We start from the raw sequence: 27,885 nt of genomic DNA, 5'->3' as shown, positions 1-27,885 counted from the left end.
GATAAAAAAAAAAAAAACAGACCATATAACACAAAAGCAGAAAGGAATCTGTTCAAGCACAAAGTGGTTAGAATTTTTTCACATTTCTGTGTTATTTAAGTATTTAATGTAGAAATGCTTGATATCCTTGCTGTCCGTTTAGTGTTATTCACTTTCAGCAATTTCTACTCTATATTTGTCGCATACAAAGGGGACTACATGTTAATATGGTCTATTTTTAAGGTATGACTTCATAGCTCAGTTGCCTTCAAGATGTATTATTAACAGTTCTTTGACTATACATAGAGCTGTTCTTAGCTTGTAAAAAATAAATAAATTAATTAAAAAATAAGCGCCAGGGCCCTCGTCAGGATGCCACTTCAGCTCGGACCACCCACTGCCTCTACCAATGACAGTACACAACTGCTAACCATCACACTTCTATAAGCTATAAGAATGACCTTGGTGGCTTGTATTAGTCCATTTTTTTTTATGTAGATTTAATTTATAAACAATTGTTGTGCTAATCTTTAAATGAGAAACAGCGCCACCATGTGGCAGACTGTCATAGGCGCCGGTGCAGACAATTAGTGCCAGTGCCAGGCACTGGAATCTACCTTCTCAAATTAAGCACTGACGTATAGTGTGCTTTTGGGCCAACAAAGGAGTATTCCACACTCACCTTATGCTGTTGGCAATTTCGTGTATCATTCTGCCTTACTGGAAGTGCTTCCAGTGTAATGTATGAGGGTGTATATTACATCTCAAAGTGCGCTCCGCAACCAAGCAGTTTATCACTTCCACTGTATGTGTTCTGTACAGAAGGCAATTCTTTTTTCTGCCTTTTTCCTCATATTGGCAGCTGGGAGGCTTCACTGCAATAAAAAACATTTGTGCATGCATCTTATACAAACAGGATTTGTGAATGCTTTTGCTTACATGCTTTAGCACAGTTAAAACCAGACCGATTGGCTTTGCCAATCCTTCTTTGAATTTGGATTCAAACAGGTAGACTACATTAACAGATTACTTTTTAGATACCACAGAAAAAAATAAAGACTAGTTGTTGCCTTTACTTGGACACCTTTGACCATGTACGGATTAATTAATGGTGTATAGGAGTGGTATTTTCTGGAGTTAATTTTGCCTGAATGCTACAGAGGATAGTTATTTAATCTCTAGCTTGTATTCAAGCATTATAACTAATCTTCTCTAGATGTGTCTATCCCTACTCATGAATGGTTAAACTGTGAAAGGAATGCCTATGGCAAACCAAAGAAGCAAGGGTTTTAAGGTTTTGGAGAACTACACGTCTAGTCCAGAACTGACTCTGGATGCTTTAGGCTGTGCTGGAGCAGAATCCCAACCGAGGTAGATTTAGTGTGGTTATCTTGAGGAAACCATAAAAAGGTTCTGAGTGGTTCATGTTCAAAAATTCAATCTTAAAATAGGTTTGCATCCCACTTCACTAAGAGTTCCGAAGCCCAACCTTTAAGACAATTTAGTTTTGTTTCAGTTTTTGGTAAGTGATTTACCAAAAATGTGACTTTTCTCCACGGACCTTGATTATGTTTTTTTACCTGTCAATCTAGGATTGCTGAGCAGGTTAAATTAAAAAAAATTACAAAATGATGTTTCCAGTTTCCCATAAAACTGTACTTTATGAAGAACGTAAAAAAGTGTTGGTTGTCTTCTGTAACATAACTACCAGTACTTAAAGGAAAATTAAGCTACACTTCAATTAAGAAATATAACCAACATTTCGATGAAGCAGCTTGTTATGCAGACCACCAATTGCACTAGTTTTATTCAAGTGGTTTTGTAAGTACAATTCTGAGGCTGTAAGTATCCATAAGACTATTTAGATACATTAAAATAGATTTTGTGAACTGCGAAATGGATCCATTTCAAAGTGAAAGAATATGAATTAAAGTAGAAGTAATTCCACGATTTCCATCAGTTATATGAGAGGAGCAATAATTAATCCTTTTCAGATCACGTCCCAAGAAGATGGAGTGAGGAAGTCTAGGAAGAACCTGCTCTTATTTAGAAACATCATCTTAACATTTGTGCATCGTGGATTAGTACTTTCCTGCATCATCTGCAAAGTTCATGAAGAAACTAAACTAAATCTATGATGGAAAAGAAATGTCCTGGACGGATATCAAACCAGGTATGTTTTCAGTTTTGTGAGGGAGTATGTGTATGTGCCCACGAACAATAATGGGGGTTGACTGATTTAGTTAGAATTATTTGTTTTTTTTGTTTTTTTTGTTTATCGCACACTCCATTATGTCATAGTAAATCTAATTTTGTAAATCCTCTGAACATTTTGAACGCAAATTACTGAATAGAAAAGCTTAAAAGTCTGCTTATTTTTGTGTTTTCGACACAGTGCTCAGCTTTGGATTTTGGAAATGTTGATCTCATTATTGCTGCGCTGATAAAATGTATTTTCAGTATCCTAAACATGGTACCTCTACTGCCTTGAAACTACACCACAGATAATGTACCACTCAGTCCCTACAAAAACAAAGTAGGCATTCATGTTGGAATAAAAAAAATCAAAAAAACCACAGCTACGTTCTAGCTGTTTATTCAGACTTGCCCTGATGTATTCAGCTTTGGCGTGTGAAAGTTTCGACTTTCTTTGAGATGCAAAATAACTCAATTCATTATGTTAAATTAGTGAGTGAGCTTGTCCCTTTGAGTAACACAATTCAGGGACTGAAACCTTAGCAAAAGCGACATTTGCAACTCAGTTAATGGTTTGATCGTCATAATTTGTAGACCGTGTTCTCTCTGATTTCTTTTCTTCTCACAATCTTTTGGTGGTGCCAGTTTTTATAGAGTGCAATTTTAAGAAGACTATACATTGAGTGTTGGGCCTTGTGATGGACAACTGTTGTGATAATGAAAGGTGGATTTACAGTAGCCGTTTAAGTGCATTCACCATGACTTTGAATTCTTAACGTTAATCCACAAAAGAGCATTCGAGTGTTTTACCATTGCCGAGACATTTTAATTTGATGAATTCGACTTTCATCTATGTGGCATTTGCAGACAACTTTAATTTTGCACCTGTAAGTGCCGCAAAAAGGAAAGCACAGCCAAACGGTCATTTAATTGGTGGTCTTTTTTCCGTTTTCGTTTTTTCCATGATTTATAAAGGGGCAACCCTTTCACAGAAGCTCTGAATGCCTTGCTAGAAGAGGCCATGTTGGAACATTGGTTTAGCGAAAGGAACTTCATGTTAGAAACTGGGCAGCACATTTTTTTCAGAGGGCCCATTCAAAAGTGGGATGATGGGGGATGTCCTCTTTGATAAAAATTAAAATATTGACTGACAGTTCTGTTTAGGTAAGAAGTATGTGTTGTTGCTCTCATTTGCCCTAATAATTTACCATGTGTAGGCAGAGAGCAATTTACAAATGCTTTACCCGTTTCATTTGTAGACAACGTGAACATTGTAATCTTGTACAGTATCGCTGCCTACATTATTTCAATAATCCCCAAAAAAGCATGACAGTCACTGATGCTGATTTTTTAAAGACAACAGGCTGAAATCCTGTATACTTACCGTATTGTTTGTCCGGGCATTTTATAACCTGTTAATTCAAGCGTAGTCTAAGTAGGTTGCAATAGGGATTGAGTGTCTAGCTGATTGAATTGTAAGTGTTGCTAGCAGCATTCACTTCCTAGACTGAGGCATAGTGGTACATGTAGTTGGTATGCAGCTTGTGGACGTACAAGGGAAGGCTGGAAGGTTGTGCAAACAAAATTCTCCATAGAATTTTGATTTAATGCTCATCAGTCTTACTTTGTTGATGTGATATTGATCACGCCACATTTTATGTATTTTGTGTATGGTTTATAAGGTTTTATGAAGTGTTGACATGATTGGCCAAGGTGATTTTCTGAAAGGAACACATATGAATTCACAGTATTGTGCAATTCAGAGATTAAGTTCAAAGCGTATGTGGGATAGTTGTGATCTTTTCACTGTTCTAGTTTATTTTAGGATGCCTTCATCAGTGTATGCAGATGTTTTGCAGCTTCAAGCATAACTATTACAGTATCTGCCTTGTATTATACCTCCTGTGATCCTATGCAGTTGTCCGAAGTGTGGCAGAAACATGATTGCCTTTACTTGAAGTAAAAACACTTCAAACAACCGCACTGATTCCTTCAAAAACTTTATCTACTTCTCCTTAAGTAGTTTGCGTTTTTTTTATTGTAATAAGGGAGTATGTGATCGTTTTTATATTTACTGGACCTGTGAAAAGGCTTTTAGGCAGAAATACAAACCACGTAGTCCATGTCTAGGATTTAGAAGCAAACTATTGGTAGTAATTTTTTGTTTATTTGACCAAGTCACATCAGGAGGACCTATTGCCCAGCCATGGTGATATGTTTCAAGTAAGACACACCTTCACATGTTTCAGTTTAACAAATCATTTGTGGCAGATGCCTAGAATGAAAGTTGGCAGAAAACAAGACTGGGCTTAAAATACCTTTCTTTATATATATTTTTTTTTTATTTGGTATTTGTGTCTTGAAAGTACTGAAATCACAGCCTCTTGTCCCTTGGAAATATGAGTGTTTGCTTTGTGTGACTTCTGTGTTTTTTCTCTGCTGAACATAAAGCATAAGCCATTTGGTATGCATTACAACTTATTGCCTATACTGCAAAAAATTGAGTGTGTGCTTGTGTTTCAGGGAACACTTACTTTTGAAGACGTTGCAGTCTATTTCTCTGAAGAAGAGTGGGCAATTTTAGAAGAGTGGCAGAAGGAGCTTTACAAGAATGTAATGCAGGAGAATTACGAGACGTTGATATCATTAGGTACTGAAGTGCTTTCATGTGTTATTTTATTCACTTCATTAAAACCAGACTTCTTTAAGAACAGTAACCTTTAAGCTGTGGAGTAAACAACAACATTTCAATTATGGATTAGGATGCGTGGTGTTTTAGCATCTCCAATCACTAGTGTTGTGTCCCCAAATATTGCTTTGTGCATGTCTTGTTACACTTTTTTTAACCAATGCTTGTGATCCCTTAGACTTAGACAGTCTTTATTTCAAAACGAAGCACAGTGGATTCTGTTAGAGCTGACAGCCTTAGTGTGGTCATCCCCCAACGTTTTGCCTGCCTCCCTCCACTTTTCTGACACTTTTTTTGCTGATTTTAGGACACTGCACACTTTACCACTGCTAGCTAGTGCTAAAGTGCATACGCTCTCTCCCTTAAACATGGTAACATTGGTTCATCCCCAGTTGCCATATTTGATTTACCTGTAAGTCCCTAGGAAAGTGCAGTACATGTGCCCAGGGTCTGTAAATTAAATGCTACTAATAGGCCTACAGCACATAAGTAGCCCCTTAACTGTGTCTCAGGCCTGCCATTGCGAGGCCTGTGTGCAGTTTCAGTGCCACTTTGACTTGGCATCTAAAAGTACTTTCCAATCCTTAAACACTCCTTTTTCTACATAGGTCACCTCTAAGGTAGGCCCTAGTTAACCCATAGGACAGGTTGCTATGTAGGTAAGAGGCAGGACATGTACATATGTGTTTTATATGTTCTGGTAGTGAGAAACTCCTTAATCCTTTCATAGACTAGCATTAGACCTGCCCTCATTTACTTTTTGAGTGGTAGATTCTGATCTGAAAGGGGTAACCAGGTCATATTTAGTATGGCACGAATGGTTATTGGGGTTAGATTTTATATTACTATTTTAGAAATGGCACTTTTAGAAGGTGATAATTTCTCTACACTTAAAAGCATCTGTGCCTTCCAGCCTGTCTCCAATCAATGTCTGGTCTGTGCTGGATGATTGCTCCCTTGTGCATTTCACCCAGAAAACCACAAACAAAGGACACACAGTCACATCTGCATTCATCTGCATACTGAATGGGCCTTCCTGAGCTGGAAGGGTGGAGGGCCTGATACTTACATTTCAAAGACCAGTGGCAAGCCCTCACACAAAGGACTGTCAGTGGGACTTCCCCCACTGATACCCTGCCAGACAGGACTGGGCTGAAAGGGGAACTTGTGCGCTTCAGAACCACTCTTTGAAGTCTCCCCCACTTCAAAGGCATTTTTGGGTACATAGATTGGGTCTCTGACCCCACCAACTCAGACACCTCTAGACCTGCACCTGAACCCTGTCAGAAGACCTGCCTGGCTGCCCAAAGGACTCTGGACTGCCTTGCTGAGAAGGACTGCTGGCCTCCGACTGTGCTGGAAGGACTCTGCCATCCCCCAAAAGTCAGATGTTGCGGCGACTCTGCTGACGTCACTCAGGGTCATCGCGGCACTGCGAAGTCGACATCATGTCCTGCTGGACCAGAACCAGCATCCCCGCCGGGTCACAAGGAATTGACGCAGCACGGACTGCGACGCAATATCTCCCCCTGCATCCGTACGGAACTGATGCCTCACCTCCACCTGCTTCACAGCATGGAACCAATGCCTCTTTCCTCGGAAACTTTAAGGGACTGACGCTGCACCAACTCCAGCGTCACCTCTTTCTGACTCCGTGCGAAGTCCTTGTTCTGTGTTTTCAAAAGGTACTGTACCTGGGGGTCCGTGTGAGTTTGTGAGCGGGAGTGTTGTATTTTTGGGAACAACTCCGTCAATGACGCTGTGAGCTCCAGTCAGAGCTATTGTGTTTCTAGGTGCTTTTGTTGGATTTAATCTTTTAAATATTCATAACTTTGCTTGTGTACATTGGATTTTCCTTGTTTCAACAGTATTTTATTCAGATAAATATTCTCTATTTTTATCCAAACCTGTGTGGTGTCTTTTTGTGGTGTTTTCACTGTGTTATGGTATACGTTCTGCACAAATACTTTACACATTGCCTTCTAAGTTAAGCCTGAATGCTCAGTGCCAAGCGACCGGAGGGTGGGCACAGAATAATTTGGGTTGTGTTGTAACTTTCCCTGACTAGGATTATGGTCCCTAGTTGGGCAAGGGTGTATTCCTCTGCCAACTAGAGACCCCGTTTCTAACAGATTCTGTCTAGGTTTCTGTATAGTCCAGAGGGATGGGCCATTATGCTGCTGCTGTATCTGCAGCATAAAAATCATGAGGCTATCCAGCTTGACAAGAAAGTCAAAGAATAGTTTTTTGATATATCTGATGTAATTAAAGAGTACCACTAGCTGTCCCTGTGGAATCCTGTATGCTGTGTAGTAAATGTGAAAACCCCTTACCCAACCACACCTCTTTCTATTGGTAAAGAAAATAAGTATACCATTAATTTACTCCTTTGATTTTTGGGTGTCTGCTGCTGCTGGCATACCTATCTTTTTTAAATAGCCCATGCAGTGATAATGGTCAGATTTTACTTGAGTTACCTTAAGTATTTCAACAGTTCAAGGAATCTATATTTATTAGTTTAACTTGGAAAATAGGTTGGCAGTCAGCCGTTTGTCATGGGAGGGATTTGTCATGCAGAATGAATATACCTTTTTAATTTATATGAAGAAGGCTGTGCTATCTTTAAGAGTCTTTTTTTAAGTTTGAATATTAGAATTTAAATTTATTTGACAGCTTAGTTTGTGGTATGTTTGAAGCAAGAAAGGTTAAGGAGTGGCTGAATGTTTGGCACATTTTAGGAGATGCCTACTTTCATTTGCTATAGGAGAATCCGGATGGGATTTGCCCGTTGACAAAGTCTTGTGTGAAGAGAAATTTCTTAAACATTTTCTGATTGCGAATCCAAGAGGCTGGAACAGCTTGGGAAGAAGATGTTTTCTTCCACCAGCCTGGCATTGAGGTTGGTGAACATCTCATGTCTATTGGGCTGTTATTCAAACACTTCCCATAAGTGCTTCCCCAGGACCCGTGGGTGCACAGGCCATTCTCTCCCAAGCAGTGAAGGACGGGAGAGATGCAGCAAAGTTCTTAGTCAAGCACGACTGATTTGCTGGGCAGAGCGATTTAGATGATGGCCCTTCGGTGCCACGCCTGGCTACGTACATCTGGTTTTTCAGGGACATCCAGGAAAACCTTATGGACATGCCCTTCGATGGGTCTCGTCTGTTTTGTGACAAGGTAGACTCGGTGCTGGAGTGCTTTAAGGACTCCCGGGCTACAGCCAAGTCCTTGGGCCTCTCGAAGACACCTCGCCAACCGTCTGCCTTTCACCCCTTTAGTGGCTACAGAAGGGGCATGGCAGTGTGTCACCCAAATGCCAGTCACTGCCCTGCGCCAGGCCAACAGCTTGTTCGAGGACGTGGTGCCTTCAGACTTAGAGGGTCTGGCCAGAAGTCATCTGCCACCCAGCATCCTACTTCTACAGCGTCCAAGCCCTCCTAGTGTGATTTTGCAAGACCATACTTGTCCAGTTGGAGGGAGGATACATCATCATCTCCCTCTCTGGCGGTCCATGACATCTGACAAAAGGGTCTTGCAGATCATACAGAAGGGCTACTCCCTCCCCTTCCAGTCTTTTCCTCCTCCAGTGTGTCTCTCAAAAGAACATCTGATGGAGGATCATTTGGTTTTGCTACACGAGGAAGTTACAGCTCTCTTGACCAAGGGAGCCAAAGAAAGGGTCCTGAAATCAGAAGTAGGCAGTGGTTGTTATTTCCGCTACTTTCTGTTACCCAAAAAGAACAAGGGTCTTCCCCCTATTCTGGATTTGCGGTCTGTCAGTCTCTTTCATAAAAAGGAGAAATTCAGAATGCTGACTCTAGCTCAGGTCTTGTCTGCCCTAGACCAAGGAGACTGGATGGTAGCGCTGGACTTGCAAGATACATATTTCCACTTCCCTATCCTGCCTGCCCACAGGCGTTACCTGCGGCTCAAGTAGGCCACAAGCACTTTCAGTTTAATGTGCTCCCCTTCAGTCTTACTAGTGCCTCTCGGGGTTCACCAAGGTGATGGCGGTGGTTGCAGCTCATCTGTGCAGGTTAGGGGCTTCAATGTTTCCTTACCTCGACAACTGAGTGTTGAAGGCTCCTTCGCCCCAGGCTGTTGTCCCCCACCTCCAGACTATGACGAACTTCCTGCATTCGCTGGGGTTCACTATAAGCATGCCGAAGACACACCTGACTCCCTCTCAGACGTTCTCATTCATTGGAGCTGTTCTGGACACAGTGCAGTTTTGGGCTTATCACCCCAAGCAGCAATTCCAGGATATACAGGTTATGATTCCGATGTTTCAGCCTCTATCCTGGATTTCGGTGAGACAGACTCTGAGGCTGCTGGGCCCTTATGGCCTCGTGCATCCTGTTAATAATTCATGCCAGATGTCATATGCGGGCTCTGCAGTGGCACCTGACGTTCCCGTTGGGCGTAGCATCAGTGGGATCTCTCAGACACGGTTCGGATCGCAGAGGGAACTACAATAGAACTGGAGTTGGTGGTTAACAAATCACGATTGGTTCAGAGGCAGACTACTCTCCCTTCCCCAACCAGATCTCACAGTATTGACAGATGAGTCACTACTGGGATGGGGCGGCCATCTGGAAGAGGTGGAGATCAGGGGACTCTGGTCTCCAGCAGAATCTGGACTCAGTATCAACTTACTGGCGCTCCGGGCGATCTTGCTATCATTGAAGGCATTTCTTCCTTTTGTCAGGGGGAAGATAATGGAGGCGTTCACAGACAGCACCACCACAATGTGGTACTGCAACAACCAGGGCGGTGAGGCCTTGCGCCTTGGACATGGCTGGAACCGCAGAGCATAACCCTGGTGGTTCAACACCTGGCAGGTGCTCTGAACGGTAGAGAGGACAAAATCAACCTTTGATGCCTAGTGGATCACAAGTGGCGTCTCCATTCGGAGTTGGTACAAAGACCCTTTCAGCAGTGGGGCGAGCCTTGGATAGATCTGTTCGCCTCCGAAGAGAACGCGTAATGTCAGCAGTATTGCGTGTTGGAGTTTCCAAGGCGGCACTCGCTTGTAGACACTTTTCGTCACAAGTGGAGCTCAGGCCTCCTGTATGCCTTACCCCCCATGCCACTTCTGCCCAGAGTTCTCAAGAAGATCAAGAATGACTGGGCCCAAGTAATCCTTGTGGCTTAGGACTGGGCACAGAGAGCCTGGTATACTGAGCTTCTGAAAATGAGCATCGATCCTTTGATCAGGCTGCCCGTTCGGGAAGATCTTTTGTTGGAGCAGCAGGGGAGGGTTCCCCACCCGAACCTGTCAACTGTGCGCCTTCATGCATGGAGATTGAGCAGCGGCAGTTGACAGCCTTCAACCTTCATCCCAAAGTCTGTAAAGTTATTCTGGCAGCCAGGCCTTCCTCCACCAAGACGGTATACACCTGCCGTTGGACGCAATTTGTAGATTATTGTACAGAAAGATCTATTGGTCCTCTTTCTGACACTTTGTCTGATATCCTTCTCTTTATTTTATCCCTTGCCCAGCAGGGATCTGCATTGGGCACATTCAAGGGATATCTATCTGCTTTTCTACGGCTGCCTGATCAGCTTTTCTTGTTCAAATCACCTATTGTACATAGATTTCTCAAAACACTTGTACATATGTTTCCTCCTTCGCCATGCCTCCGTGGTACTTAAATCTAGTTCTCACCCATCTTATATGTGCTCTCTTCGAGGCAGCACAACTGTCCCCTCTGGCTGCTCATCATTAAGACAGTCTTCTTAGTGGCAATACCATCTGCACGGAGGGTGAGTGAGATGAAGGCTTGGTCACCCAAGCCTCCAAATCTCGCAGTGTTTCCGGACAAGGTAGAGCTTCACACTCATGCCTCTTTCTTCCCTCAGGTGGTGATCCCATTGCACCTGGGTCAAACTATCACCCTGCCCACCTTCTTTGCTTCCTCGCATCCCTCTAAGGAAGAGAAGCAACTGCACCGACTGGACCCAAAAAGTGCGTCATTGTTCTACCTTGACTACACAAAAGAGTTCTGGATGGACCACCAACTGTTTGTGGGGTACGTGGGAGCAAAGAAAGGTTGGGCAGTGCAGAAACTAACCATTTCATGCTGGGTCGTTCTCTTTATAAAAATCTGCTATGCTTTGGCCAAAAAGCAGTCTCCTGAGGGTCCTTTCCACTAGGGGCAAAGCTGCTACCACAGCGTTAACACAGGTGTATCAGCCGTGGACATCTGCCAGGCAGCAACGTGGGCGTCTCTGCTCATGTTTGCCAAATACTACTGCCTGGACAATCAAGTCCGCAGAGATGGGCATTCTGCCCGTGCGATCCTGCAGGATTTTCTAGTCTGAAGTAAATTTGTCTGCAGCCCACCGCCAAGAGGGTATGGCTTGGGGTCCTATTCTAAGATAAGGGATCTACAGCTAGTCTCTATCAGATTAACAAGTTACTTACCTTCCGTAATGCATTATCTGGTAGAGACTCTATCTAGCTGAAGATTCCTTACACCCACCCGGGTCTCCCCGCTTGGCGGACTCATTTACTAGGGTTGAGAGTTGTCTTTTTTAGGGCCTTAGTTGTGGCACAGACAAAACCTGTCAGTTTCTTCCATGGCTCTGCACCTCTGGCATGAAAGTTTGTGGAAAAGTAACTGACATATGTGCCTTTGATATGTGACCTTGACATCAGAGACGGCTACAACGACGCCGACTACACCATGCTGGTCCGAACGGAGCCACCTGATGGCTCGCAGGGATATTGCGCAGCAAAAGTTTCAGATTCCAAGCGGACGCCTGGAAATTCTACGGTAAGGAATCTGCAGCTAAATACAGTCTCTACTAGATAATGCGCTTCCGAAGGGAAGTAACTTGTTTGTTATCCATAGTTGATTAACAAAAGCCCATAAAAAGAACAAACACTCTTCTTGAAAATCGAATTTACCTCTAAAGCACAGTTTCCCTTTGTTTTGCCTCCAGTGAAGCAACATTTGTTCAGCTTCAACAAACTCTTGAATTAAACCCTCGTAGAGGAACTATGTAGTGTAGGGTGTCACATTTGTATAGAAAGTTACATGCTTGGTCTCTTGATATGAAGGCATATGATTTGAACATCAGGGTCCAGATTGCAAAGATGTGAAAGAAGCAGAGAAACGATTTGCATTGTATAGTGACAGGTATCTGAATTTTGGAAGGCACACTCGAGAATCACTCCAATGTTTGCTGCTGCAAATGCTGTACACAGCTTAGCTTTACACTTTTATCACATGTTTGGTAGAGTTTAACACCAGTCACTGGACTCAGTTTGAATAGCACAAGGTTTCACATCAAAAAGGGGTCCTCTGTTTTACTCCTCCAAAAAAATAAGGCAAGCATTGGTCCAACAAACAAAAAAGGCACTAAATGCAAGCATGTGAGACCTAAAGGACATGTCCGCTAACGAGGCCAGTAGCATGTCTTTCGCATACACTGTACCTAGACCTGCATGAAGCAGAGTTGCATTTCACATGATAGCTGTCCCTCACAGAGGTTTTGTTGCTGTTTACGAGGACTCAGTAGCTATGTGTGAGATCACCGGGAAATACCCTATTTGTGGGATTCCCAAAATATATTGTAAACAAAAAGTAAAATTTACTTTAAAATTATATAAATCGTCCCTCTAGCTTTTTTTTTTTTTTTAACGAAAATTCCAAAAACGAGAATTTGAAAGCACAGAGTAAAGAAAAACAAAATATAGGTAAAAGTAGTCGGGTAACCCTATATTAAGCACAGTGACACTGCTAGATTATGTCGGACAGGCACTGCCTGCAGCCCACTGGCTAACACCTTTGTTCATTTTTATAGTCTCCTGCCTTTGCTGTGCTCAGGAAAATACATTGATAGACTGGTTCCTTTTCTTCAGATCATGAGCATTGCCACACAGAGGCCTTATAGAGAAAAATGTTAATTTCTTCTTGAGCCACTGTTACAGCTTCCTGTATCTCAGGCGTTTGTGTAGGGGGCCCTTGAGTGTTAAAAATTGGATGGCTGGAACCTCTCCACTCATCTTGAGCAGCAGAAAGAAATCCTTAGACACATTTCAGTGCTCACTGTTATTCACAACAGGCGCACTATCAGATTAGAGTGCTCCAGACACACCTTCCCATAAAAACTACAGCCCACATTAACTGAACTGACTGGTTCAGGAAGTTCATGTGCTATATGTGACAAAGAGCAATTACAAGTACCAAGATCCCAAAAGAGTATAAGGTTCTGTTCTCGTTACTGCATCTTAGTAAAGCATTGCCCAAAAGGTAAACACAGGTGCACTGTGGACATGAAAACTGCAAAAAGCTGGGTCAAGAAAAATAAACTTGCAATGCTGGCTCTTCATTAGACTTTTTTGCCTCTTTACAAGAGACTGTATGTATTCAGTCGGTCATCTGGATGTTTGCTTCCACATTTCAGTCAGTCATTCAAACTCCTCTCTCTGGAGCATTGCCTTCCAACCACACCACCAAACGCTTGCATCAAATGGATTCCTCAAGCTCATTGTGAGGGCTGGAATCGATGTCCTATGATACGAAAGCCATATAGTTTTCTGAAACTGGTATTTCTAGCATGTACATATTATTTAATGCTACATGCTGTAAATGCAGATCCTGTTGATTTCGGTTGGCATACATGGCCATCTAAAATAATACCCCTTTTGTATAAATGCACTTGGGTGCATACTATGTCCCTCATTTATGTCCTGTGGTTCAATATCATATGAACCTCTGCAAGTTAGACCAACCCTGCCCTGCATAAAGATGGAATGCAGAATGCTCTACACTCTCAAACGGTCTTGAATATGATCACACTGCTGAGTGTCTCTGGGATCTTCATGATGATGCTGATCCTCACCTGATTAAAGTCATCATGCTGGCACCTTGTCTCCTCCATTAAAAGGCATTGGACACTTCTTTTTGCCCCTCCGCAAGTTGTTTCTTATATTGTGCAGGGGCAACATGTCTCTGGCACCTTTCCTTCAGCACTTTTCTTCAGAACAAGTCACTGCCACAAATTTCCCCAATGTTGTCAGTGTTTCATCCTTTCTTTATGGACCTCTTTTTCCCCATATACTTCCTCAACGTGCCAGTGTTCTTCTTATCATGCCACTGTTTTTAATGCTTATATTCCATATGAGAGGTATTGCAGACTGAGTTCACATTCATACCATCCTTCTGGCGTAGTCTTGAGTTTTTAGAAGTAAGATGCACAGAGGAAAAAAACATTATAATTCTGTGAGGAAGCAGGTCTTTTTCCTGGAAATTGATAAATAAATCTTACCAAGGACAAGACACAACTTCTCATAGAAAATGGTAAGTCAGGAGTCTTTAAGTAGTGATTTGCCATGGTACCTTTCCACTTTTGTGATGGAGTAAATAATGTTTATCTAGATGTCTAACGTAAGTGTTGTTCTGTGTTGTATCTTGCATACATCAGCAAGAGTGCCTAGCCTTCATAGATTCTTTTAATCTTACTGAAAACATCTGATAGGTCAATTGCAGCTTTAGCTATGGCAATCACTGAAAGGGTGCCAGACTATCAATCCTGTATGCTGAGCATCCCCCACAAGGCTGGACATACATAGCCTGTGTTTTTGGACCGCTCTAAATTATCAGCCCAGGGGGCGTTTCAAGCAGCAGACCCACAGGCATGCTGCACTGTCCAACAGTGTCCTGAATTTGACAGTAACTGTGCCTGGTTGGATAGCCTGGCTTCAGCATGTAAATTGGTGCTGGTGAGGGCAGGCTGGCACATCGGTCAGTAGTGCTGCAGCAGCACTTTCAAATGATGTATTTGCATCATGTTCCTTGACGCTTAAACATTATTTTAAAGTGGCAGTGCACAGGGGGTTTGCTGTTGTGTGACTGTTGGAACAGGTGCTGGTGGTGTGTTGCTGCACTGTCTTCCGACTTAAACAGGACTTAGACCGAGTCACAGGATGTGGTACTCATGAGGAGGACATACCTCTGGGCTCATAGAGCTGCACTCCAGCACCAGTATTCCTCTCTTCCAGCTAAGCCAAGAACCAGCCTCTCCTCCCAACCTGCATGCATAGCTGATCGAAGCATTAGAGAATGGGAGGTACCTACTGTATATTCCATGGTGAAATTTGTAATAAATAAGACTGGCCAATTTGTTTCTGTCAGGAATAAAAGCCTTGTATATGTTGCTCCATCCTACTACTTCCAGCCTCAGCAGAAGCCACAACAGAACTCTCCACACGTTCACCCTTTTCATCCTTAAAAGAAAGGACTCAATTTTCACCTTACCAGCTTTATCTGCCTGTCTTGTAACCCCTGCCTTCATATCACTAATTGATCCTACGAGCCTATTTTCTCTTTTACATCTTTAAGGCCCCTCTCCAGCAGGGAACCCTCGTATTGCCTGTCCCTGTGCCCCTTTGCTTTGATGTAGTATGGGCCTCGAGGAACACATCTCATGCGTATTTGGAGTTTTTTTTTTTTTTAAACCAGCCATTCTTAAACTCATACTGAGTGGATGCAGAGCAGATTATCAATGAAAGAACAGAGTGTAAGACAGCTCTAGGGTACCAAAGAAACTTCTGTCTTCTCTGATCCTAAGGTTAGGACTATTGTGCTATATACTCGAGGAGAACTTCCATGATCCCTGGCTGTTTTCTAAATCCCACTCCAGGATGGTCAAGAATTGCAATCAACACCCACAGCTTCAGTTATGATGCATGCTCCAAATTAGTGAGGCCAGTGACTTCTACCATGCTTCATCATGCAAGCTCCTGCACCATCTGTGTTTTACTTCTGAAAAGTGTAGGATCGCCACCACTGAAATCCCAGTAAAGTTCTGCAGCGCATCTGGTGGAGTTGCAAGACACTGCCTCAGTCTCTGTCAAATAGCGTACATCTTGGGTTCTGACTGTCTCTGACTTTTGTTTTGGTAAAAAAAAAAATACAAGCAACCGATACAAAGCTGGCTTGTTTGTTTTAAGAGGAGATAGCTGCACTGAATGGTTCGTACATATTGCTGTGTTATTATATACTTCACGCTTTTATGTAAACTACCTGTACATATGCTGTTTATAAATGAACAACACATTGGCTGCTAAGCCCTTTTTTCGCTATTTGGGGGTAGTTCTTCCGTAACCTTTTTTTTTTTTCCCAACATAACTCATCCATGCTAAATTTGTGTCCTTTTTCCCAGCATCCTGGTGATTTTAAAGGTACCCACTGTTTGTGGATTCCCCTGGAGGGGTCTGAGAAAATAGGCAAAATGTAGCTAAATTTTGAGTTTTGGGGGGAAAAAAGTGCTGTGCAAAAAAGTGTGGTTTTTTTTTCGCCCCTCCAAATGGCAACAAGAAAAGGTTTGCTTTGTCGCTATTTTCCAACCTTTCAGGAACATCTAGAGCTGAATCAAAAACATATTTTTACCACAGTTTGGGCATTTTTCAAAGAAGTAGCCCAGTTTTCCTAATTTTGGTTCTTTCAACCTACTTCCAGTTTGGTAGAAACCACTGTGAAACCCATGGGTGAGCTGTAGATTTTTGAAAAGCAGACAGAATTCCGAATTCAGTGATATGTGCAGATGCCTCAAGGTTTTTCTGAAGAAACTAACTCTTGGAATAAAGAAAACATCCATTTGTGACAACTTTTTCGTTTGTAACTTCTTATGATGGTGGCCAGTTTACAAAAGCAATATACCATTACATCTGCTAGATCCTTCTGGTTGTGGGGATATATAGGGTTTGTGGGTTTTCCAAGAACAAAAGGTACCCAGAGCCCATAATTGGGCTGCACCTTGCAATGGTTTTTCATTGTGGACCCGGTATAGAGCAATTTATTTGGTAAAATATTAAGAGTGAAAAATAAGTATCAAGGAAACCTATGTATTTCCGAAAATTAACACAAGATATGGAGTTTAGAAGTAGTGGTTATTTGTACATCTCTTAACTTGAGGGTACCCATACTAGCATGTGAAATCGGGGACATTTTCCAAAATCTTTTCTTTCTTGTACTCTGGCTTATGTTTGGAAGGCAGAAATGCTTACAGATGCAATTGGTAATACAATCAATCAATCAATCAATCATTAAATTTATAAAGCGCGCTATGTACCCGTTAGAGTTTCAAGGTGCTGAGGGGGGGGGGCAGCTGCTATTGGTCGAAGAGCCAGGTCTTGAGGAGTCTCCTGAAGGTGAGGAGGTCCTGGGTCTGGCGCAGGGGGGTCGGGAGGGAGTTCCAGGTCTTGGCGGCGAGGTAGGAGAAGGATCTGCCGCCGGAGGTCTTGCGTTGGAATCGGGGAACGATGGCGAGGGAGAGGTTGGCAGAGCAGAGTTGGCGGGAGGGGACGTAGAAGTTGAGTCTGTTCTTCAGGTAGGAGGGTTCGGCGTTGTGTAGTGCTTTGTGCGCGTGGGTGAGGAGTTTAAAGGTGATCCTCTTGTCCACGGGGAGCCAGTGGAGGTCCTTCAGGTGGTGGGAGATGTGGCATCGGCGGGGTATGTCGACGATCAGGCGGGTGGATGCGCTCTGGATGCGTTGGAGTCGTTGGATGTCTTTTGCTGGGATGCCTGTGTAGAGTGCGTTGCCGTAGTCAAGTCTGCTACTGACGAGGGCCTGGGTCACCGTTTTTCTGGTTTCCGTCAGGATCCACTTGTAGATTCTACGGAGCATGCGGAGGGTGTTGAAGCAGGAGGAGGAGACTGCGTTGACCTGTTTGGATATGGTGAGGGCAGAGTCGAGGATGAAGCCGAGGTTGCGTGCGTGGTTGGCTAGAATAGGGGGGGGGGGGGGTCCCAGCGCGGTGGGCCACCAGGAGTCGTCCCAGGCCGAGGGGGTGCGTCCGAGGATGAGGACTTCCGTCTTGTCGGAGTTTAATTTCAGGCGGCTGTTTCTCATCCACTCGGCGATGGATTTCAATCCCTCGTGGAGGTTGGCTTTGGCGGTGTGTGGGTCATTGGTGAGGGAGAGGATGAGCTGGGTGTCGTCGGCATAGGAGAGGATGCTGAGGTTGTGCTGACGGGCCAGTTGTGCGAGGGGGGCCATGTAGACGTTGAACAGTGTTGGCCTTAAAGAGGAGCCTTGGGGGACGCCGCAGATGAGGTTGGTGGCTTCGGAGCGAAAGGGTGAGAGTCGGACTCTCTGGGTTCTGCCAGAGAGGAATGAGGAGATCCAGTTGAGGGCTTTGTCTTGTATTCCGGCTTCGTGGAGACGAGTTAGTAGGGTGCGGTGGCAGACCGTATCGAAGGCAGCAAAGAGGTCTAGGAGGATGAGGGCTGAAGTTTAGCCGTTGTCCATTTGCTGTCTGATGTCATCTGTGGCTGCGAGGAGTGCAGTCTTGGTGCTGTGATTGCGTCTGAATCCGGATTTTGAGGGGTCTAGGATGGAGTTGTCTTCGAGGTAGTGGGTGAGCTGGGCGTTGACGATCTTCTCGATGACCTTCGATGGGAAGGGGAGGAGGGAGATCGGCGGAAGTTATTGAGGTCGTTGAGGTCAGCCTTGGGTTTCTTGAGGAGGGCTTGGATATCGGCGTGCTTCCAGCTGTCCGGGAAGGTTGCAGTATCGAAGGATAGGTTGATGATCTTACGAAGTTGGGGGGCGATGGTGGAGTCGGCTTTGTTGTAGACGTGGTGTGGGCAGGGGTCTGAGGGGGATCCTGAGTGAATGGAGTTCATGGTCTTTCGGGTTTCGGCGTCATCTATGTGGGTCCAGGTGGTGAGGCGGTCGGCGTAGGAGGAGTTGTCGGGGGTGGGGTCTGGCAGAGGTGTGGTGTTGAGGCTGTCGTGGATGGCGGCGATTTTCTGGTAAAAGAAGGTGGAGAGTGCGTTGCAGAGTTTCTGGGATGGTGGGACGTCGTCGATGTTGGAGCTGGGGTTGGAGAGCTCCTTCACGATGCAGAAGAGCTCCTTGCTGTCGTGTGCATTGTTGTTTAGGCGTTCTGTGAAGTGGGAGCGTTTGGCGAGTCGGATAAGTTGGTGGTGCTTGCGGGTGGCTTCCTTGTGGGTTGCCAGGCTGTCGGGTGTGCGCTCGAGAAGCCATTTTTTCCTAAGTTTCTGCCAGGTGCGTTTGGAGGTGATCAGTTCGTCTGTGAACCAGGCTGCTTTTTTCTTTTCTTGGTTGACGGTGGGCCTCTTGAGTGGTGCGAGGGTGTTGGCGCAGTTGAGGATCCACTGTTGGAGGTTGATGGCGGCGGAGTCCGGGTCGGTAGGGTCGGTCGGTGGGTTCTTGGCGAGGGTGCTGGTTAGTTGGTCCTCGGTGACTTTCCCCCAGCAGCGGTGCGGCGGTAGTGGGGTGCGGTGGTGTTCGGTGTTTTTCTTGAATGTGAAGTGGACGCAGTGGTGGTCGGTCCAGTGGAGTTCGGTGGTGTGGCTGAAGGAGATGTGGTTGCTTGCAGTGAAGAGTGGGCCTAGGGTGTGACCGGCGATGTGGGTGGGTGTGTTGACCAGTTGTCTGAGTCCGAGGTTGGAGAGGTTGGTGGTCAGTGATACGGTGTTGGCGTCGTTGTTGTTCTCCAGGTGGAAGTTGAGGTCTCCAAGGAGGATGTAGTCCGTTGAGGCAAGGGCGTGGGTGCTTGCGAGGTCGGAGATGGTGTCACTGAAGGGGGCTCTTGGTCCTGGAGGTCGGTATATGAGAGTTCCTCCGAGGGTAGTGTTGGGGTCCCTGTGGATCTGGAAGTGAAGGTGTTCAGCTGCCTTGAGGGTGTCGTCCGTGTGGATCTTGAGGGTGGATTTGTGGACTATTCCTCCACCGATTCCGTTGGTGCGATCTCTTCTGGTGATCTTGTAGCCGTCAGGGATGGCGATGGCGATGTCTGGGGCCGAGGAGTCGTTCCACCAGGTTTCGGTCAGGAAGGCTACGTCTGGGGCGGTGGTGTAGAGCAGGTCCCAGAGCTCGATGGCATGCTTTCGTGCGGAGCGTGTGTTGATGAGGATGCACTGGAGGTGGTTGGTGTTGGTAGTTGAAGGCTTCCTTGTTCTGTTGCAGGTGAAGTTGCAGGTGCGGCAGGAGAAGGGTCCTTTGGTGTGCTTCGGAGTGGCCTGAAAGCAGGCTGTCGAGGAGCCAGGGTTAAGGGCGAGGAGTTCGCTGGCCGAGTAGCGAAGGCTGGTGGTGCGGGGGACGTGCGGGGAGGGAGGAGCAGCTGGGAGGGGGGAGGGAGCGGCGAATGGGGGCGCGAGGGGGGCGGGGCCGCAGGGAGGCAGCGGCAGGGGAAGCGGCAAGGGGGAGTGCCTAAGGGGCGAAACCAGGTTAAACAAGGCACAAAATGACAAAAATAAGGCACAAGTCAAAAACAGTCACAAAATACGGTAAATGGCACAAAATACAATCGAAATACAGCAATCAGAGGGGGCACAAATGGGGGCAAGAGCGCAAGGAGGCAAGGCACTGAAAAGTAGAAAACACTTACAGATACGGCGAAAAGCGGCAGAGAGCACACGGGTCTAGCGAAGCTTACCAGAGCCCACTAGACACCAGGGATGAGGCGCAGGAGAATGCCTGCGGGTGGAGGAGGGCCTCGAACCCGCTAGCAGCAGCGTGGGCGGGGGTCAGGGGCACGAGACAGCAAGGTGGTGCTGCGGACGTGGGGGGCGAGCTCTAGACCAAAAACAGGTCAGAGGTCGCTCCACTTGTTCTACTATTCTGTGTTTTCGTAAATCTCTCAATAAAATTGATACCACATGTGTGGGAATAGGCCTAGTGCCCTGATAAGTAAGGGTCCAACACGCAACATGGAAAAATCATTTTTCCACTGAAAACTGACCCTTTTTTTCAGTGTGGCTAGCCATGGACTTTGGGCCATAGCTCAGCTGGCATATAGGGAAAACAAGCAAACTAAATTTTTGAAAACTAAACACAGGGGTCTACAGGGTGGGTTGTCTTGCATGGATCTCTGGATCTCACAAAGTTTTCTTATCCAGAAGCCCTCACAAACCTCAAACTTTGACTAAAAAACACATTTTGTGATGGAAAGTTGTGAAATCTGCAGTGAGCAATAAATGATTGCCACCCACCATTCCCACAAGTCTCCCTATTGAAATAGTACCTCCCTTTTGTGGCTGGATCTAGTGTCTGTGACAGAAATAAATCAAACCAAAGTCAATGAGTGTCCTTTTGTGAGGACTATCATTGACCTTAGTTTGATGCGCCCAGTCACATGCACTAGGCCCAGCCACACAAGTGGGGCTGACTTTTTAGCAGGACAAGTGGGGGACCACTGGGTGGTAGGATTTTTGTGGATTCCTTCCTATTCTGAAAGAATGTCACAGAAATGCATGGGAAACCACCATTTTAGGTAAATTATAAGGTTTGCAGGGGATTGTGCATAGAAAACCTTGTGGGTTCCACAAGAGGCACATCACATTGTACTCCCCTGGGTTTCTTGTTGTCAGAAAGTTCCTGGGTTTGGTAGGTTTTTCTGAGTGGCAGCTGAGCCCAGAGCCTTAAACTGCAGCTTCACCTTCTGTTGAATTTGCCACATTGCGTCTTGGACCCTGCCCTTTTGCAGGCGCTAGGCCAGCCCACTCAGGTGTAGTACTATTTTTATGTGGAGACATGTGGGAACTCTTGGTGGCAGGAAATGTGCGGCGTCCGGCATAATCCAGTACTTTGAGTCACAGAAATATGAAGAAAAGGTGTGTTTTTAGCCTAAGCTTGGGGATTGCTATGGCTTCTGGCTAAGAAAACAGTGTGGGATCCATGCAGGACACACCACCCTGTAGTCTCCCTGGTGTCTAGTTTGAAAATATATGTTTTTTCCCCCTAAAAACAATTTGCACCTTGGCAAAGAAAGACAGAAAAGACAAATCACTGTACCTCTATCTGCTATTCAAGTACACGCACTCACTGGTTGAATTGGGCATGTGGGTGAGTGAAAAATTCATAATGTAAATTGTATTAGCAAAAGATTTCACAAAAATTAAAACGTGGAAATCGCTGTTAATAAGATAATTATTTAATAGTGAACAAGTGACTCACAACTTGTGAGCTGTGAAGCCATGACAAGTAATCACCCGCTTTATAGACCATTCTCATACCTTTCGTGCGTCTCACACACAGAAAACTCTTCACACAGCCAGCTGCAGGCCCAGCACATTGCAACACTCACATCAACAAACAGGCCGAACACTGTCTTTTGCCCACAACAGGACTGAAACAGCAATCACATCCCCTGGCAGCTAGCGAAGTGTGTAGACTCGCATCTGGCTACCAGTGTGTATATAGTGACTAGCAGCAAATCACTAAACACACCGCCAGCCAAATGCCAGTACACACACTCCTCCGCCAGGCACAGGCCACACAACCGCAATCCAAATCCTACTCAGACATCACCTCTTTCATTTCTAAAATACTCCCAGAATGAACAGATTACACACAAGCAAAGACAGGAAAAAAAATAAAACCTCCAACTAAAAAGAACACAGTTTGCAAATGGAAAGAAGCAACATGTTGTTAGAGTATGGAATACCAAGTATGACTGTATGTACCCCAGGTGTAACTAAGCACTTCAGACTATCCCAGCCAGCCATCTAAACAGAAAACATACAGCAATACAGACCACAGTCAGTTCCCTTTTACTGTCATGGTTGCTCCCAATACTTGAGTTGTGTACGGTACATTTTAAAACATGTGGGTATACACAGACCAAGATTAGAGTGACACTCTGAGCAGTACATGCAACTCTCCTTTCAAACTCCTCTCCAGACACAGACTCCATATCTACGACTAGGAAAATCTTTTTGGGATGTTGGAGGAATATATTCAGAAAAGTGGTGATCTTTCAGTCTAACCACATCTTCCACCACTCTGACTTTAGGAACACTTGCCTGCTCATCTGCAACATGGCTGCCTATTACAGATTGCTGAAACTGTAAAAAGTCATCTTAGATTCTGGAGAACAATCTTTGAAAACAAGATAAGCATTGAAGGCTCCCAAATGAAACAAATGTACAGCCAACTTCTTGTACCAGACATAAGACTTTCGAGCAGCATTGTGAGGCTTCAACCTTTGAGCTACTCTTTCTGCACCTCCCATGTGCTCATTGTAGTCTAGAATACACACAGGTTTGCACACTTCTGCAACCTGACCCCAAACGGGCACAGTACTTTCATCATGAATAGTTGTCAGCATGTGGACATCTCTTCTGTCTGAAAATTTCACAGCACGGAGTTCATTACTATGCAAAGCACAGCTCTGTCTCCTCTCAAGTTTTTTTTTACGCACAAGCTCTTTCGGGTAAACTTCATGGTTAGAGCGGATTGTGCCACATGCCACAGTGCCCCCTCTTAACAATTCTTGAAATAATTGCACACCTGTGTAGAAATTGTCCACATATAAATGTTTACCTTTGTGAAAAAGTGGTCTGGCAAATCCCCACAGAATTGTCTCACTGTCTCCAAAAGTGGAAACACAACCGGGGTGGCGGGGGGGTTGTTATGTGCTGTCTTTTTGGCAATGTATTGTCTGTAAACCAAACACCCCTTGAACAAGACCACAGACTCATCCACAGATATAGCTTTCCCTGGAACATAGATCTCTGAGAAACGATCTACTAAATTATCAAGGACCAGCTAAATGTTGAAGAGATGGTCTAAATCAGAGTGATCTTGTGGCAATGCTGTAGCATTAGCCACAATATGCAGCATCCACTGCAGAAGCTAATGCTAATCTCTACTCAGTTGCTGGAAATATAGCAGTTGCCGTCAAGGGACTAGTAGATGAATATAAATACAGTGATGACTTCCTCATCAATTCTGTCAGGAAAGTTAAACCCCAGAACTGGTTAATCTCATGGAGATTTGTGGCAGTCCACCGGTAGCTCTGGAGTGGGTCTTAAATGTGTGGCACTGTAGACCCTCAAAAACAGTTTTGCATACAAATTAGTCTGCTCAATTGTTACACACAAGAAAACACAATATAGATCTTGCACAAATCCAAATGTGATTTTGAAAAAAATAATAATAAAGCAAATCTGCTACAATTATTACAACTGTTAAAAAAACATTCAAGCAGGACAATGATTCTCATTTGATGTAAATATAAAAAAAGTTTCCTTACCAAACATATGCAACTACACAACCTGCAGATCTACTAGTGCCGAAACCCCAAGCACGAGTTGCCATCAAGGAAATCAAAAGCTTTGCACTAGAACAGAAAGGAGAAATTAAACATTAAGATTGCAAATGATGACAAGAAATTCATTAGTTAACATTATAAAACAATATGAATTCTACTCTTGGGACCGGTCAGCATCACAAATGTCCAATCTGCCCCCAAGAGGGGCACAGAGCAAAGGCAAGAATTTAACCCCCTGGAGGGGAGTTACCTCAATCCCAGCCAAGCACCAGTTCACACACACCACCATCCATTCGCTAGTCAGAAGCCAATCCACACACACTGCCAGCAAAATCCCCATTTCAAACACGCCACCAGCCAAATACCAGCCACATGCCAGTCCTCACACACTGCCAACCAAATGTCAGTACACATACAGCCAGCCAGACGCCAGTACACGCAGACCGACAGCCAAACTCCACTATATATATACATATGTTCGATGGCATGTGTAGCTGCAGATACACATGCTGTGCATTATCCTGCCATCTAGTGTTGGGCTCGGAGTGTTACAAGTTGTTTTTCTTCGAAGAAGTCTTTTCGAGTCACGAGACCGAGGGACTCCTCCCTTTCGGCTCCATTGCGCATGGGCGTCGACTCCATCTTAGATTGTTTTCTTTCCGCCATCGGGTTCGGACGTGTTCCTCTTCGTTCCGTATTTCGAATCGGGAAAGTTAGCTGTTTATCGTAAAACTCCACGGTATTGTTCGCGCTCTGTACCGGTCTAGTGTTAGTACATCGACACCGAAAGAAGAAGCGCTCCGGCGGCCCTTCGGGGCTTCCACTCTTCAGCGGGGCCTGGTCGGCCCGACCGCGTCCATCGTCGAAACTCATGGACCGAACCCCCTTCCGCTTCTGCCCGAATTGCCACGCAAAGTATCCTTATACAGACCAACACTTGGTCTGTAATCTGCGTCTATCACCAGAACACAGGGAGGATACTTGCGAGGCCTGCCGGGCATTTCGATTGAAGAAGACCCTACGCGATCGAAAAGCCAGAAGACTTCAGATGGCGTCGACACCGGCCGAACAGATCGACGTCGAGGAAGAGGAGAGATTCTCCATTCACGAATCGGACTTGGACGACTTCGAAACTGAGCAGCCGAAGGCGCAGCCAAAAACTGTGAGTAAATCTGCCCCGGCCAAGACTCACTCCAAAATTATAAAGGCCAAGGGAGTGCCACCGCCAACAGGCCATGGCTTAACCCGAAAACACAGTGACCAAACATCAGCACTGAAAAAGGCCTCCCAAGAGCCGAAGACATCCGATTCCGGGCGAGATACCAGCTCCGAAACAACTCGACGTCGAGAGTTCGACACCCCCAAAGTTAAAAAGGTTTCCTTGGAGCCGAAAAAGAGCGTACCGAAACCTTCGGTGTCGAAACATGCAGCCTCGGAGCCGAAAATAGGCTCCTACACAGAAGAGCACGGCCTTTACAGCCAAATGCAAGGGCACAGATTTAAGCAGGAATTAAGTATGGGACAGCCAGACCATACTCAAAGGAGGCTGCACATCCAGAAAGAGACTGGTAAAATTCAAACTCTTCCTCCAATTAAAATAAAAAGAAAGCTAGCATTCCAGGAGGCGGAAATGCAGCCAAAAGCAAAAGTGGCAAGAGACAAAACACCACCGAGGTTTTCGCCACAGCCTTCACCACTGCACTCACCACATCTGTCCCCGGTAGCAACACCCCCAATGCAGTCGCCAACACACACGGGGATGACACAAGATGACCCGGATGCATGGGACTTATATGATGCACCGGTCTCAGACAACAGTCCTGATTGCTACCAGGCAAGGCCGTCACCACCAGAGGACAGCACTGCATATATGCAGGTGTTATCAAGGGCAGCTACTTTCCATAATGAAGCAATGCATGCGGAGCCGATAGAAGACGACTTCCTATTTAATACCTTGACATCCACTCACAGCTCTTACCAAAGTTTGCCAATGCTCCCAGGCATGCTAAAGGACGCCAAACAGGTGTTCCAGGACCCAGTGAAAGGCAGAGCCATCACGCCTAGGGTGGAAAAGAAATATAAACCTCCCCCAACGGACTCTGTGTTTATAACACAGCAACTGACACCAGATTCAGTGGTCGTGGGAGCAGCCAGAAAAAGGGCAAACTCCCAATCGTCAGGAGACGCACCACCACCGGACAAGGAAAGTCGGAAGTTCGATGCTGCAGGCAAGCGGGTGGCAGCACAGGCAGCCAATCAATGGCGGATTGCCAATTCGCAGGCTCTACTAACTCGCTACGACAGGGCACACTGGGACGAGATGCAACATATAATACACCACTTGGCCAAGGAACACCAAAAGCGTGCCCAACAGGTTGTTGAGGAAGGACAAGCGATTTCCAACAACCAAATAAGGTCTGCAATGGACTCTGCAGACACAGCAGCATGGACAGTGAACACTGCGGTAACCATTCGCAGGCACGCATGGTTACGGAGCTCAGGTTTTAAACCGGAAATCCAGAAAGCTGTGCTAGATATGCCGTTTAACCAAGGACAATTGTTTGGGCCGAAGGTGGATACAGCAATTGAAAAGCTCAAAAAGGACACGGACACGCCAAAGCCATGGGAGCGCTCTACTCCCCACAAAACAGAGGCACTTTTAGAAGGCCACAATTTAGAGGGGGGTTTCGTTCCCAAACCACAGACCCTTCCACCTCACAAGCCAGACCCACATATCAGGGCCAGTACCATAGAGGTGGTTATCGAGGATCATACAGGGGTGGATAATTCCCAAAAGCAAGGGGGAAATTCCAAAGCCCTAAAACCCCTCAAGCCAAACAGTGACTTCAATGTCACAAACCCCCACCACTCATCACCAGTGGGGGGGAGACTTACCGCATACTACCACAACTGGGCAAACATAACTACGGACGCATGAGTCCTAGCCATTATCCAACATGGTTATTGCATAGAATTCATAAATTTCCCACCAGATGTGCCCCCAAGAGCACACAATATGTCCAAACAACACTTAGACCTGTTACAGCTAGAAGTTCAAGCATTGTTACAAAAACAAGCAATAGAACTAGTGCCCAAACATCAAAAAGGTACAGGTGTCTACTCCCTTTACTTCCTAATTCCAAAGAAAGACAAAACGTTGAGACCCATATTAGACCTCAGAACTCTGAATCTCTACATCAAATCAGATCACTTCCACATGGTAACACTTCAAGACGTGATTCCCTTACTCAAAAAACAGGACTACATGTCAACATTAGATCTAAAGGATGCATATTTCCATATACCCATACATCCTTCTCACAGGAAATACTTAAGGTTTGTAATACAAGGAGTGCATTACCAATTCAAGGTGTTACCATTCGGAATAACAACAGCCCCAAGGGTATTCACAAAATGCTTTGCAGTAGTAGCCGCTCATATAAGGAGACAGCACATGCACGTATTCCCCTACTTAGACGACTGGTTAATAAAAACCAGCACTCAACAACGGTGTCTGCTTCACACACAATACGTTCTAGAAATTCTACACAAACTAGGGTTCTCTATAAATTACCAAAAATCACATCTACAATCATCCCAAATACAACAATACTTGGGAGCAACACTCAACACACAAAAGGCGATTACCACTCCAAGTCCACAAAGAGTACAAGCCTTCCCAAATATAATATTAAACATGCAACCAAACCAACACTACCAAGTGAGGTTTGTAATGAAACTTCTAGGCATGATGTCTTCATGCATAGCCATTGTCCCAGACGCAAGACTACACATGAGGCCCTTACAACAGTGCCTAGCAACACAATGGACACAAGCACACAATCAACTCCAAGATCTAGTGTTGATAGACCGCCAGACACACTTCTCGCTTCAGTGGTGGAACCCTATAAATTTAAACCAAGGGCGGCCATTCCAAGACCCAGTGCCTCAATACGTGATCACAACAGATGCTTCCATGATGGGG

The 27,885-nt window shown here is 45.1% G+C and overlaps 1 protein-coding gene across 4 annotated transcripts in view; it reads left to right on the top strand.

The window, feature by feature from the left end:
- LOC138250087 (zinc finger protein 664-like) overlaps positions 1 to 27,885 on the top strand; it is a 190,742-nt gene that overhangs the window by 43,716 nt on the left and 119,141 nt on the right. The window contains exons 2-3 of one of the 4 annotated variants that reach the window (XM_069204494.1): positions 1,974 to 2,152; positions 4,699 to 4,825. The exons of 2 other annotated variants lie outside the window; for them this stretch is intronic. In XM_069204494.1, the coding sequence (XP_069060595.1) occupies positions 2,114 to 2,152; positions 4,699 to 4,825 (166 nt within the window). In that variant the 5' untranslated portion in view covers positions 1,974 to 2,113. The remainder of the gene's footprint in view (positions 1 to 1,973; positions 2,153 to 4,698; positions 4,826 to 27,885) is intronic. One more of the 4 variants, XM_069204498.1, reaches the window with a different exon arrangement.

The sequence above is a fragment of the Pleurodeles waltl genome, chromosome 8 (genome assembly GCF_031143425.1).
Source record: "Pleurodeles waltl isolate 20211129_DDA chromosome 8, aPleWal1.hap1.20221129, whole genome shotgun sequence".
Taxonomy (NCBI): domain Eukaryota; kingdom Metazoa; phylum Chordata; class Amphibia; order Caudata; family Salamandridae; genus Pleurodeles; species Pleurodeles waltl.
The sequence above is the reverse complement of the archived record's forward strand: the minus strand, read 5'-3'. Positions and strand labels throughout refer to the sequence as shown.